The 14,094-nt window shown below is 46.1% G+C and overlaps 1 protein-coding gene across 3 annotated transcripts in view; it reads right to left on the reverse strand.

Annotated features, from left to right (window-relative positions):
- ZER1 (zyg-11 related cell cycle regulator) overlaps positions 1-8,415 on the reverse strand; it is a 30,123-nt gene extending 21,708 nt beyond the window's left edge. Inside the window, exons 1-4 of one of the 3 annotated variants that reach the window (XM_075015334.1) lie at positions 8,276-8,407; positions 7,466-7,607; positions 1,532-1,817; positions 91-241 (exon numbers count right to left, since the gene is read on the reverse strand). In XM_075015334.1, the coding sequence (XP_074871435.1) occupies positions 91-241; positions 1,532-1,689 (309 nt within the window). In that variant the 5' untranslated portion in view covers positions 1,690-1,817; positions 7,466-7,607; positions 8,276-8,407. Of the gene's footprint in view, positions 1-90; positions 242-1,531; positions 1,818-7,465; positions 7,608-8,275 lie in introns of all 3 variants that reach the window. The other 2 variants (XM_075015335.1, XM_075015336.1) reach the window with 2 other exon arrangements.
- Between the last annotated feature and the right edge of the window lie 5,679 nt (positions 8,416-14,094).

A 14,094-nucleotide genomic window follows, 5' to 3' on the forward strand; every position in this document is an offset into this window, starting at 1 on the left:
AACAGTCTATGGTCCCCCCGAGAGCTGTGACGGGTCCCTGCTGTGGGCTGCTGCAGTGTGACAGCCAGGAATACACAAATGCAACACCACCTGCTTTCTAATGGCCTCCAAGTCCTGATCCTGCACTATGTCCTCCCGCAAATGGATTCGGGCTAGCCTGGTGCTCCGAGGATCTGAGAAGAGGGTGAAGAAGCTCTCGTGGGGTTCAAAGATGCTGTCTGCATTCACCAGCTCCACATACCTATGTGACAGGTAACAGAGTTAGCTTATTGGTGGGATTTAAATGGACACACCTGGTAGGATTTCCCATCACCTCTATTGCCACAAGAAAGCATGTGTGTGTGAAAGACTCTCACTCAGATCTCCTGGGATACCACATGGGTGGCCTGCACAGGGGAATGCCCCCTGACACTGGGGGCCTTTCCTGGACAAGCTGGGGTGATGATGGAGTCTGTTGACTTTAAAGGCCCTCTATAATGTAGTATAACATGGTGGAGCCTAAAGCCAATGGAGAATCAAGCCCAGGTCTAAGATCTGACTGATAGAACAATCACACATGCATCTGAACATTTTCTTCCTACTATTGTTATAAGTAACACCCAAGATCCTTGGAACTGAAAAAGATTTTAAAAAGTAAGTATTTTTCTATATTCCCTCCCCCTCCTTGGGTTTGAACTCATCAAATTAAAAAATGTTTTCCTTCTTTTTTCCCCTCACTTTTTCTAAGCCATGAAATCTTTCTGATTTTGTTGAAACTCTGTCTGGAGTACCAGAAAATGAAGTGTGAGCTTATGCATTCTTTGCTGAATCTTTGATGATCTCTCTTCCCCACATTTTGCCAGGCATTTAAGTGAAATGGGCATTAACAAAGCCAGTCTAACAATTATTATGACTCTTACAGGTTGAACCTCTCTAGTCCAGCACCCTCAGGACATGATTTGTGCCAAACAAGAGAATTTGCCAGACCATGGGGGTCAATATTGTTTAGCACATTGCCAACACTTCTGCTGCTTAAAGAGCTCTTAGAAGACACTTAGGGGTAAATTAGAGCTAAATAATAGCACAGAACCCTGAGAGCCAGGACTGGTGGCTGTAAGCAAACTTTATGGGATCCATGGGAAACTTGGCCACATCCATGTTAAGTGGTCATGGCTAACTAAAATCATGCTGGATTACAGATGTCACCAGATGAGAGAGTTGCGGATTAGAGAGGTTCAGTCTATATTAATGACGTGCATCACCACAGCATCTTGGGGCCCTAGTCGTAGATCAGGTCGCCATTTTGGTAGGTGCTGTATAAACATAGATCTTTTCTCTTGTATGCTGCTCAGCTTCCCCAGTGCCTGTCAGGGCACAGCCCTACTAGCTCTCCAGTTAATCATAGAGCTTTTCAGGAAAAATAAGATAAGCCAAAGCTACATTTCTAATATAAGAATCAAGCAGAAAGAAGTGTACAGAAGGCATCCCTCCCCTTAGTCCTGGCTTCTCCCTTCAGCTGCCACCCTCAACAGACAGCGGCACCCACACGTACTCATTGACGAGCTTGTCACAGATCTCGCTTGGCAGGAAGACATCAGGGTGAAGCCGAAGGGTCTCATTGTCCAATAGGTAGCAGAGGGTCCCCTCCAGGTTGCGGAGGCAGTAATCTGTGCATAATATCATCAGTGACTCTGGGCTGTCAGATGCCATCTTGAGGGAACAGGGGTGGTGGGGAAAAAGAGCAGGGAACTGTGGCAGAAGGAAGCTTTCAATTCAAAGGATCCCTGCCCCACAGCCAGTGGAGATTCCTAGTTGGAGTTACAAGGACATCAGGACATCTGCAGGCAGATGAAAGACAATCAGATAAAATAAAAGTACATTGGAAAGTACCCTGGAAATCTGTGCGTACCAAGGTGGCTACTGATAGCTAGATTCATGGGCCATTCACTTGTTGATGGCAAAAGAGAAGTACAGATGTTTAGCCATTATGCAAAAACTGTCCTTAACTTCTCTCTGTCTGTTTTCACCCCACTAAAATGGGAATAATATTCTCCAAGTTTCCATGATGCCGTAAAGGTTAGTTAGTTAATAGGAGACATATTCATTAATTAGATTGAATATTAGTAAAAAGATTCTAAGCAGTGATCTGCATATGTCCGAGAATGAGCCTCTTAGAGGGAAGTAGGGGAAACCACATTGCTTGAGTCACATAAAAGTAGACTCAATAAATCACTAGAAAAGAGACTCTTGGGCCCAGTCCAGCATTGCAAACTTGATGGACTTAGCATCTTGCCCCACCTCAAACATCTAGGATTCTATTTAATTGAATTTCTGTTTAAACTCTTGCTTTGTCTTTAATTTCAATCTTCCCCTGCAGTATTGAAAGCCCCAAGCCTACAGCATCATATTAGCTCCCTAAAGCAGGATATGACACTGAGTAGAGACCAAAAGGAAGCCAACTTTTACTTTCCAAGCAATGCGAAATGCAGTGTGTGCCTATGAGAGAAAGATCAAACTTCATAATTTCCCTCCATTTTAATCCTCCAAAGTTTTGTCAATAACAAAAGCATGTTCCTCCCTTATAGGCAGGCTCCTACTCTACACAAAGCCCTAATGAAGCCAACTGGGCTCTATGTGAGCGAACCCCTGAAATGTCAATGAGGCTTCATGCAGGCACAGAGGTTTGTCAGTTGCAAGACCTTAACACAATGCAGGCTCTGATCCAGAAGTCACATATATGCAAGAATAATGTTACTTGTAAGTATTTCCTGTGTGAGCATTTGCAGGGTCAGGTACCCAGAGGAGCTAGGGCTTTAAAGCTGCCCTGAAAAAAGAAGGGGTTTGGGGCCTTTGTTTTACTTGTTGGTGAATAAAAATGGATATAAATGTTTGAATGTTTTTCACCTCATAAATAGAAATGCAATGTCTGCCCTTCCCTGGTGTTGCAGAAGAACTTCTTGGGTGTCTCAAAAATGTTTATCTCATATTACTTGAAGGAGGCATGTGAGAGAGAGCATAGGGGAGAACAAATATTTAACAGAGACACATTTTCTCTGAAATGTACATTAGCCATTTGAATTAAGCATTTTAAGCACATGTATCAAAAATCCCTTTCCTTCTCCACTGCTCAGCTACTCTCTGGATTCTTGGGATGCCCATGACAGAGAGATCTGAATTTCTAGGGCAAAATCAGAGGAACACATAAAACCAAAACTGTTTTTTGTTTTGTTTTTTTTTAATAAAGACTTTCAGGCCTTCTTTATAAATTGTATAGAAGCAAAAACAAGCTCTACAAACCTTTTGGATATCTTGAGACAGAAAGTATATGACATGGGTAGGTTAGGTTATTAGACAGGGTTATACCATACAGAAGTTTTGTTAGCTGTTTACAACTAAACATCAAAAAGAGGTTTCTTGATGAGTGTAGAAACTAAGTGCACCACGTAAAAAGGCACTTGTAGCATCTTCCTCTTCTGGGGAAGAGATTTTCTCTGCACCCTGTCAGATGGGACTGAACCAACACAGGCAATCTGAATACCCCTGAGGATTGTGTCCCAGGTGGTCACCCTCTCCAACTGCCTGGCTGCTTACTTCCTCCACAGTCTTCCTGTGCCCAGGGAAGAGCGCCAAGGTACAACTCCAGACCACAAACTTGACTAGGGGTGGGAAAGATATGGCCTACAGGCTGGATCCAGCCCGCCAAGCCTTTTAATCCAGCCCATGGCCTACTCCTGTGGCTTGGAGCAGTGCTGCTCAAAGCAGATGGGTGTTTTGTTCCCTGTAGCAGCAAAAGCCTGCCAAGGTTGGGGTAGACTGAGAATTAGCTGTCTGAGACAGTTTTTCTATAGCAGCTTTCATCATAGGTTCTCAAAGCAGTTCATAATCATTCATTAACCTTCTCCACTAGCACCTGGAAAATGGATCTGTTCTCCCACTTCTATAGATAAGAGGGAAAACCAAACCAAAGACAGCTGAAGAAACTCACTGAAACTTACACAGCTGGGAACAGAACCCACATCTCCCAAACCTACATTTCAAACCCAAGGCTAACATCTCACTTCCACTACCTCCTACCCTTCAAATAATTACTGACAGATGAAGTCCAGGGTTAGCCAATCCCACCCCCAAAGTAACTGTGCAATATACAGGACCATACTCTTTCTGTCCATTCCCACATCTCATGAGCAGGTGTTGCTCTGGAAGGCCATAAAATGACTAACAAACAGTCTTTGCTTCTCATCATGGGATTCCATGGAGCAGCATCCTCAATGCAGAAGGACAAAACAGCAAATACATTGACTCAGTTTCTCTGCCCATCCCTCCTCTCTTGAAGATCCATTTCTCAAAGGATTCTCAGGACCATTTTCCTCAGCACCACCATGTCATAACTATCCTCAACTGGTTAACACAGGGTTCTTCACTCTAGCTACTAATCCAGAGGCAGAATGCACCAGTCAGATGAATTGGGGATAAGGCAGGTAGATCAACCAGGAAATCCTGCTCTGCCTTCTCCCCAGCCCCAAGCTCAAGTCAAATAGTGTGCTACTTTTGGCCACGACTTCAGGGATGAGGTAACCGCTCAGATTCAGGCATTGAATCATTCCTGTGGGAGACAGCAACACAGCTGTGGCTTACTCTGCCTATCAGCCCTGGCTCTATCTTTCTAATCCTTCCCTTTGCTTCAGGACAGATTTTTATACAACATAGGGGGCAGCATGAGTTGCAAATCAAAACACCGTTCTTTTCCTGTCTCATCAATTCTCTGTTCGAGAATGCACTTCAGTGCCAGGAACAAGAGCCAACACAGAAAACAACCACTCAAGAAAAGAAGGAAGAGCAGGAAATTTGCTCTTTGTTTCAGCAGATTCACTCTTTGTGTCCTCCTCCAAGTCTAACTCTACTTTCCACATTAGCCTTTTTGAATCAACTCTGGCTCTGGTATAAGTGGGTGCAACTCCACTGACTTCATGAAGAGCAGAAACTATGGCTCCTATGTTCTGGATCTGCTTGTATCAGATTCTCACCATCAGATGATGTGAACTGTTTCGTGTCTTCTCCCTTCCATAAACATCTCTGGAAATAAAATATCCAGGCATTGGGCAGAATCCCCTCCTCAAATTTCAGACACAAAAATCTCATCTTAATCTACTGAATTCTGACATAGAACTCACTGAATAAACTAGCCAGTGGAAATTAGGTTGGATTGTTTGCTGCCTTGAGTCCAAGATACAGAAAGATTTCAGAACAAGAACAGCTACAAATGGGCCTTCCAGAAAGAAAATTAAATCCAGCAATCCACAAAAGTCTTAGATAGGATGTGGCTAACTCAGAGGGTGGTAACCGGAGATGGAATCTTTCACTCCTATGATGGTCTTCTAAGTCACACAGTTCTATTCTTGGTCACGTTGGTAACAAATGAACGTCATTACCTCCCAATGGCCGCATGGTGACTCTGATACCAGATGATGGGTGCACTTTAAGGACCTAAAGTGATGTACAATTAGTTTAGTGTGCCTCAGTCCAGTTCACAGAGGACACAGATTGTGTCTTTCTATATGTTTGTACGTCATCTAGTGCAATGGGGTTTCAGTCCTGATTAACATCTTTGGATGCTACCGCACAGCAATCAGATGACTGATATTTCACAGAACTGGATTGCAGAAATGATCTGTGCTTTAATCCTTTAGCTCCCATGAACTCCCATATATGAAAGACACCTTGGTCTAACTTAGAGGGAAAGGGATTAAACTGTCCCAGTAATGCATCACTACAGAAGAGCACTCACCACTGTTCAAGTATATTAGAGTAGTACCCAGAAGCTTCAGCTGACCTGTGGGACCCATTCTACTGGACACAGCACAAACTCAGACATAGAAGATTCTGCCCAGAACTTCCTAACTAAGAGCACGAGGTGGCAGGAAGAGGGAAAATAATGGGATCTGTGATGTTGCATCTGTTTACTAGGTGTAAGCACCATATTTTAAAGCAAACTAGAGATACTGCCTAGCCATTATCATGTGACTAGAGCTCTTCTAGACTGCTCAGCAGACTGGCTGGTTGTCTATCGGGGTATCAGACTGTCATCCATGTTTTCCAAGGTGGGCAATTAGTTGCCTGGTGTGTGTGAACCTTCAAGGATATGTGTGCAGAAGGTTGTGGGGTGGGATCCAAAGAAACAGGGACCAAGAGACCACAATAACCACAGCTGCACAACTTGAGTACTGATTTCCCACTCTGGCAGATCTCCTTCCTGCCTGGGAAAGGATTCATCCAAGGGAACAGATGTATTTAAAATAAGGTTTAACCCAAGATGTGCTCCAAGATGGCGAGAGCCTTCAGCCCCATCCAAGACAACTGTTGGCAGTACATCACCCCCCTTGCATTCACTGAAATAAAGCAAGTTATAAGACGCAACATTCCTCCACCCCCAGCTTCCCAGATCCAAACAGCCTCTTCTGAGGGTACTGCCCCTCTGAGATACATCTGCATTGTCAAGACAGTCCCAGCTTCATGCACAAACCTAGTGCTGTTGTTCTCACACTTAGGAAAGCCTGTGCTAGATTTTGTATCTTAGACTTCAGCTCAATCCCTTCTCCCACTCCATGCTCTCTTCAGCCTGGTGCTTCAGGCTTATCTAGAGTCATTTTTGCTCAGTGCCAAGGTACATAACCTTCCTGTTTGCTGTTACAAAGATGATTGGCAAGGCTGTCTCACAAAGAAGGCACAATAAATAATTGGCATGAACTGATCTTAAGAGACTATTTTAAAATAACACATTGACTGTAGATCTAGAGTTCAGCATCGGTTGCATGCTGAAGGAAAACTGTATTGTCAATTTATATTGAACTTACCCAGCGCTTCACAGTTTCAAATCACTTAAGAAATACCAACTGATCATCCCAATTGATGCAGGAGAGATTATTATCCCTATTTTACATGTAGGGAAAATGAGGCACAAATGGGTTCACATATTCATAGTATCAAAACTATGCTGAGAATTTAGGAATTCATTCTTTGCTCTGACCTCACCAAACATAATATATTGAGTCAGATTAGTAACAGGGAACAGGCAGTCGTACATGACTACAGAGCAGACACAGGTTGAACCTCTCTACTCCAGAACCACTGGGTCAGGTCCTAAATGCCAAATGAAAGAATTTGCCAAACCACAGGAGGTCAATATAGTCTAGCAGCATTACCAACACTGCCACTGCTTACTGGGCTCTTAGAAGACATTTATGAGTAAATTAGAGCTAAATAACAACACACAATACTGAGAACCAGGCCTTGTGGCTGTAAATAAACTTTATGGGACCACGGGAAACTTGGCCACACCCAAGACAAGTGGCCATGTGGTTAACTAAAATCACGCCAGATCATGGATGTTGCTGGATGAGAGTGCTGGACTAAAGAGGTTCAACCTGTACTCCTTTTAAAATTAAAATACAGTATGAAATCATTGCTGCTGTTCACAAATCTCACTCACCCCTTAAAACATCCCCAAAACAGCCTCAGTTATGATTTTCATTAACACCGTGCACCACCAGATGGCAACGGCCTCCAAAGATATTTCGAGCTGTTTCACCAGCTTGCAGAATCCTCCCTGTCAAAATCAGGATTTTCTGTCCCTTGAAAGAAGGAACAAGGTGAAACCCCCTTCTCATCAAGAACTACTGTGCCTATTCCCAATCCATTACAAAGGTCACCCCACAAACCAACGTTAAAAGAGCCACCACCCTCTGACAGGATCTCTCCAGAGAGACATTGTACTACAACATTATCATGAATGAGTCATGCTACATTCCCACAATTGCCAAGCCACTTGGAGGCTGCTTTCATGGCCTTCAGGACGTGCGGAGGTCCCACGGAAATCGGGTCTATAGCTTAAGTGCCGATCATGGAACCTCATCTGTCATGTGTCAATCCCGGGAAAGGAGGAGGGTCTTTGCTCACTCCTTCCCCGTGAGTCGGGGTCCTGGTCATGGGGGGGAGGGCGGTTACCCCTCTCTTAGGGGTCCTCCAGAGAGAGGGATCTTGTCTCCCGAGGTTGGATCCAGAGGATGCACTGCTCCCTCCCGTACCCCCCATGCCCCCCCCGTGGGCGGCTGGTCAGGTCTCCTCCCCGGGCCGGAGGTGGGTGTGACAGGTCCCGTGCCTCTCTCCTGGCTCTCTGACCCGCGGCAGCCTGGGGATTGGGTCCCCGCAGTGGCCAGCCGGAAGGGGATAGGGTCCCCCCGGGGCCGGGTCCCACTGGCCAACGCCGCATGGTCTTATTTCCGATCATCCTGGCACCCACCTGGCCCGAGGCCCCGGCCAGGCTCCCTGGGTAGAGGGGCTCCAGGTTCGTTCCGGTTCCGGTCCCCGGGGGCGGGGGTCCGTGTCCTCCTCAGGGTCCGATCCCGCCCCCACCCACCCCCCCACCGCAACAGCCCTCCGCTGTCAACAAATTCAGCCGTCACTTCCGCCAGCAGGAGACCGGAGGTCGAGATTGCCTTCCTTGGGAAACGCAGTCCCCGCACAGAACGTTCCGCGGCCTGGGTTGAGGCCAGAATTCCCGCTTTCCCTCCCGACAGCCTCCTATTGCCCGACCCCCAGGGAACTCAAGGTCTCTAGACCAAGAAGGCAGACGTGTCACCCTGCGCCTTATCCCCGAGGAAATGCCATCAAAGGGTTTCCCTGTGCAGCGTGGACACACTCAGAAGGCACACAGCCTGATAGTGTCCCTGCATGGTGAGATGACAACACACTTTATTAGAGGTTTGGCATGGTGAGATTATAAAACCTAGCTCTTACTTACATAGTTGTTATCGTTAGATCACAAAGTGCTTTATAAAGGAGGAACATATCACTGACATTTTACAGGTGAGGAAGCTTTGAGACGTAGATGGGGGAGTGACTTGTCCAAGATCACCCAGCAGGTGGCAGAGCAAAAACTAGATCCCACATCTTCTGAAACTCAGGCCACTGTCCTGCCAACTCAGGACACGTTGCATTTATGGCGTGGTAACATGAGTGCATTACAGAAATATTAAATTGTTTCATTGTTGGAAACACAGGATGTTGGAATGATACTGCATTGCACTTTTTTTTACATATTTTATCATAATACTGTAGCATTATGCCACATTGATTTTATAGCAGTGTTGATGACATTCAGTGGCACGCTAACATTGCATTTGATCACATGATGTTTCATTCCACCACAGTGATTTGTCTTGTGGTATGACATGCTGTGACCTGATGTGATGACATTTCAACATAATGATAGTAAGTTGCATTGTAATTATAATGGTTTACTTTGTACCATATTGTGGAGATAATGCATTGGGGCATGATGTTATTGTAGCGGAGCTCTGGCCTTATATAAGCAATTAACACATGGATTTTGTGACAGAGCATAATAAACTTTAAGATATGTTATTTCCAGCTGTGAAGACATTTGGGCTCATATAGCTGCATGACAGTTACATTTTGACGCGTTTGCTTCTTGAGTGAAGGATAATGATTTTGCCATTTTGTCTTGTTGACTGTTTCATCATGTCAAATTGGTTCACCCTTAGCACAACAGTGCAGGGGAAGCAATGAGAAATATTGATCTGGGATATAAAATCTGACACCCCAGCTTTTATTAGTGCTTCAGGATCTTCAACATGCTCAGCCAGCAAGACCTTAGTTTTTAAGTTCATGGCCAAAATATTTCCACAAAATAAACTGCACAGAATGCCTTTTCAAACATCTCCAGTTTATTAAATTTCATTAGTGAAGAATAATTATTTTTTTATCATATTCATTCTGTTTCTTCAATGAATGTGCACAAGTTCATTCATCCACTAAAAAATTTCAACATCAACCTCAGCTGCTATATGACTTGGGAGCAAAAAAAGGAAATGATACTTTTCTTAAGAATCCTTATGGGAGAAAAGTGCTATGGAACCAAAAGTGTACACTAAAATCCTCCACTATGGGAAAAGAAATAAAGATGATGTCAGTGGATTCTCTGAGCCAATAAATGAGTGAATTCTGGCTGCTTAGGCAAAAGATGATAGCTAAATTTAAGAAAGGAGCCAAAAAGCTCTTGGACTGCAAAAGGATGAACAATCTGGGAAAGCACAATGAAAAAATGGCCCTACAGGAGAATTCAGAGTTCTGTGTAGTCCCAGCTGAAAAGAATTAATTCCACTTCTTAATGGAAACTCACTTGTGATAATAAGTGCCCAGGCTCGCGCCTGGAGAGGTACTCCGGCATCGCTGAACAGCGTTGCATCAACACGGGAGGCAACAGATACTGGTTATAAGCTCTTGCTCGACTGGCATAGAGAACAAGCGCCAGGGGTTGCCTTCGACGGTGGGAGAGATCCTCGCATCTCACTGGACAGTCACTGCCTGACTCAAGCTGGGCAGCCCCCAGTCAATAGGGTATTGTCCCGCCACAGTTCACCTGCCTCGCTGGGTGCGTGAAGCTTAAGGTTCTTGAACCTGACAAGTGACTGAAATTTGGGCACCAGGCAAACCAATAAGAAAATCAACAAGAAATGAGAAACATCAACAATTTAAGCATGCTTGCTGGAATGTGTGGACCATGCTGACCAGCTTGACTGAAGATCTTCAGGCCATCAGTGACACCCAAAAGACCGCTGTCATCAACGAGGAACTGAAGAGGCTCCAAGTTGATATCGCTGCACTGCAAGAGACGCGACTCGCAGATTCGGGATCTCTAAAGGAAAAGGACTACACCTTTTTCTGGCAGAGTAAAGCCCAAGAAGAACCCAGAGAGCATGGTGTTGGCTTTGCTGTCAGAAACACCCTTCTACAAATGGTGGAATTAGTCATGGGCGGATCAGAAAGACTTTTTCGGATCACGCTTCAAACTTGCGCCGGTCCCATCCACCTGATCAGCGCTTATGCTCCAACCCTGTACGCCACACCAGAAGTAAAAGACAAGTTCTATGACGTGCTTAGTGCTGCTGTAGCGCAAACACCTGCTCGTGAACAACAGTACATCTTGGGTGACTTCAATGCAAGAGTTGGAGCTGATTGGGCCTCATGGCCCTCCTGCTTAGGACACTTCGGTGTGGGAAAAATGAATGACAATGGACAGCGTCTCCTTGAACTGTGCACGTACCACAATCTGTGCATCACAAACACATTCTTCCAAACGAAGCCACAGCACAGAGTGTTGTGGAGACACCCACGCTCGAAGCACTGGCATCAACTAGATGTGGTCATCACTAGGCGTAATAACCTCAAAAACGTCCTTCTGACATGCAGCTATCATACTGCTGACTGTGATACAGATCACTCGCTAGTTTGCTCCAAGCTCAAGCTGAGACCCAAGAAGCTGTACTGCTCTAAACCTGCTGGAAGGCCCCGCATTGAGGCCAGAAAGATGGCAAACTCAGAGAAAGCTGAAAAGTTCAGAGAGACCCTCCAGGAAAATCTGCGCAGCGGCCCTGGGGGCGCCAATGTGACATCCAAATGGCAACATCTGAGGGATACAGTTTACAACACGGCCTTGTCGGTGTTTGGAAGAAGAGCTAGAAGCACGAACGACTGGTTCAAAGCTAACTTGATGAGATGATTCCAGTCATTGAAAAGAAGCGTGCTGCACTCCTGGAGTACAAACGCTCACCGAGCCAGAGTACCCAGCAAGCACTTAGAGCGGCCAGAAGAACAGTACAGTAGACAGCCAGGCGCTGTGCCAACAACCACTGGCTCCAGCTATGCAGCAGCATACAGACCTGTGCTGACTTTGGTAATCTCAGAGGAATGTACGAGGGTATGAAGAAAGCATTAGGACCCACCCAGAACAAGATGGCACCTCTGAAATCCAAATCTGGTGAAGTCATTGCTGACAGAGCCAAACAGATGGAGCGCTGGGTTGAGCACTACTCCATGCTGTACTCACGCGAGAACGTTGTGATTGATGCAGCCCTCGGTGCTGTCGAACTTCAACCAGTAATGGACGAACTGGATCAGGAACCGACTGTGGATGAACTGAAGAGAGCCATCGACAGCATTGCAGCAGAAAAGGCCCCTGGTCAGGATGGTATACCACCAGAGGTAATCAAGTGTGCCACGGACACACTCCTGGAACCCCTATATGAGCTAATGTGCCTGTGCTAGAAAGAGGGTGAGGTTCCACAGGATATACGCGACGTTAACATTGTAATGTTGTATAAGAACAAAGGAGACAGAAGCGACTGCAACAACTACTGTGGAATCTCCCTCCTAAGCGTCACTGGTAAACTGTTCGCTCGCGTCATCCTTGGCAGACTCCAGAAGATTCCCGAGAGGGTGTACCCCGAATCGCAGTGCGGATTCTGCACAGAGAGGTCTACCATTGACATGGTCTTCTCTCTAAGGCAGCAGCAGGAGAAGTGCAGGGAGCAGAGAAAGCCACTCTACATAGCCTTCCTCGACCTGACCAAGGCCTTTGACTTGGTCAGCAGGGATGGTCTGTTCAAACTGCTCCACAAGATAGGCTGTCCTCCACGGTTACTCAAGATGATCCAGTCCTTCCATGAAGACATGAGAGGAACCATCCAATACGACGGCGCATTATCAGATGCTTTCAGAATCAGGAGTGGCGTCAAACAAGGATGCATGCTTGCTCCGACATTGTTTGGGATCTTCTTCGCACTCCTCCTGAAGCATGCCTTTGGATCTTCAACAGAGGGGATCTTGCTGCACACAAGATCTGATGGGAAGCTGTTTAATCTTGCAAGGCTGAAAGCTAAGTCTAAGGTGCGAGAAGTCCTCATCAGAGACATGCTGTTCGCAGACGATGCTGCTGTAGTGTCTCACACAGAAGACCAGCTTCAAAAACTGCTGGATCAGTTCTCCAAAGCGTGCAAGGACTTTGGGCTTACCATCGGCCTAAAGAAGACAAACGTACTCGGTCAGGATGTTGCTGAATCCCCATCAATCAGCATTGACAACTATACGTTAGAGGTCTTCCACGAGTTCGTTTACCTCGGGTCCACCATCACTGACACCCTGTCGTTGGACACTGAGCTAAATAGGAGGATTGGAAAAGCAGCCACAACTCTGTCCAGACTCAGCAAGAGAGTGTGGAATAACAACAAGCTGTACACTCACACCAAAATGCAAGTCTACAGAGCCTGCATCCTCAGCACCCTCCTTTATGGCAGCGAGACTTGGACCCTGTATGCCCGCCAGGAAAAGAGGCTGAACGTCTTCCACTTGCGCTGCCTCAGGCGCATCCTTGGAATATCATGGAAGGACAGAGTGACCAACACCACCGTCCTCGAGCAAGCTGGAATTCCAACCATGCACACCCTCCTCAGGCAGCGTCGGTTCCGCTGACTTGGCCACGTCCACAGGATGAATGATGGAAGGATTCTAAAAGACATCCTGCATGGTGAGCTAGCCTCTGGCAAAAGACCTCCTGGGTGCCCCCAGTTGCGCTACAAAGATGTCTGCAAGAGAGACCTCAGAGAGGGAGACATCGAGCTGGACAACTGGGAAGAACTAGCAGACGACCGCAGCAGATGGAGGCAGGGGTTACACAAGGGCCTTCAGAAGGGTGACATGAGGATCAGGCAGCTAGCAGAGAAGCAAGCACACAGAAAGCACACTAAGGACTTGCCAGACAACCGCCACATCTGCAAGAGATGCAGCAAGGACTGTCACTCTCGTGTGGGTCTTCATAGTTACAGTACACGCTGTAAATGAAGTCCTCAATTGAAACTATAAAGGGCGCGATCCATAGTCTATGCAGACTGAAGGATGCCTACTACTAATGGAAACTCAGGTGGCCTCCATTCTGATCCTTCAGTGGGGCTCCAGGTTTCATCAGAAGGATTAATAAGCTCAGAAAGCAGCAAACCCTATTGCTCTATTGTTGATCTCTGAGCTGACTAACACTACTTACTAACTGCAGTAACTTGACTGGCACAATGGTGTTTAGCACTTACAGGCCCCTTTCCTCCAGGAGCCTGTGACAGAAAGTGACTAAAGTGATCCACACAGATTCTTCAAAATCGTAATTTTTCCTAGTAAGTTTTGGTAAGCCCAGTTATCTTTGTCTGGGGTCTGGGAGAAGCTGCAGCATGTTCACTGAGCCTCTGACACAGAGGCTTATTTTTGGCTGCT

The sequence above is a fragment of the Carettochelys insculpta genome, chromosome 21, assembly GCF_033958435.1.
Source record: "Carettochelys insculpta isolate YL-2023 chromosome 21, ASM3395843v1, whole genome shotgun sequence".
NCBI classification, from domain to species: Eukaryota; Metazoa; Chordata; order Testudines; family Carettochelyidae; genus Carettochelys; species Carettochelys insculpta.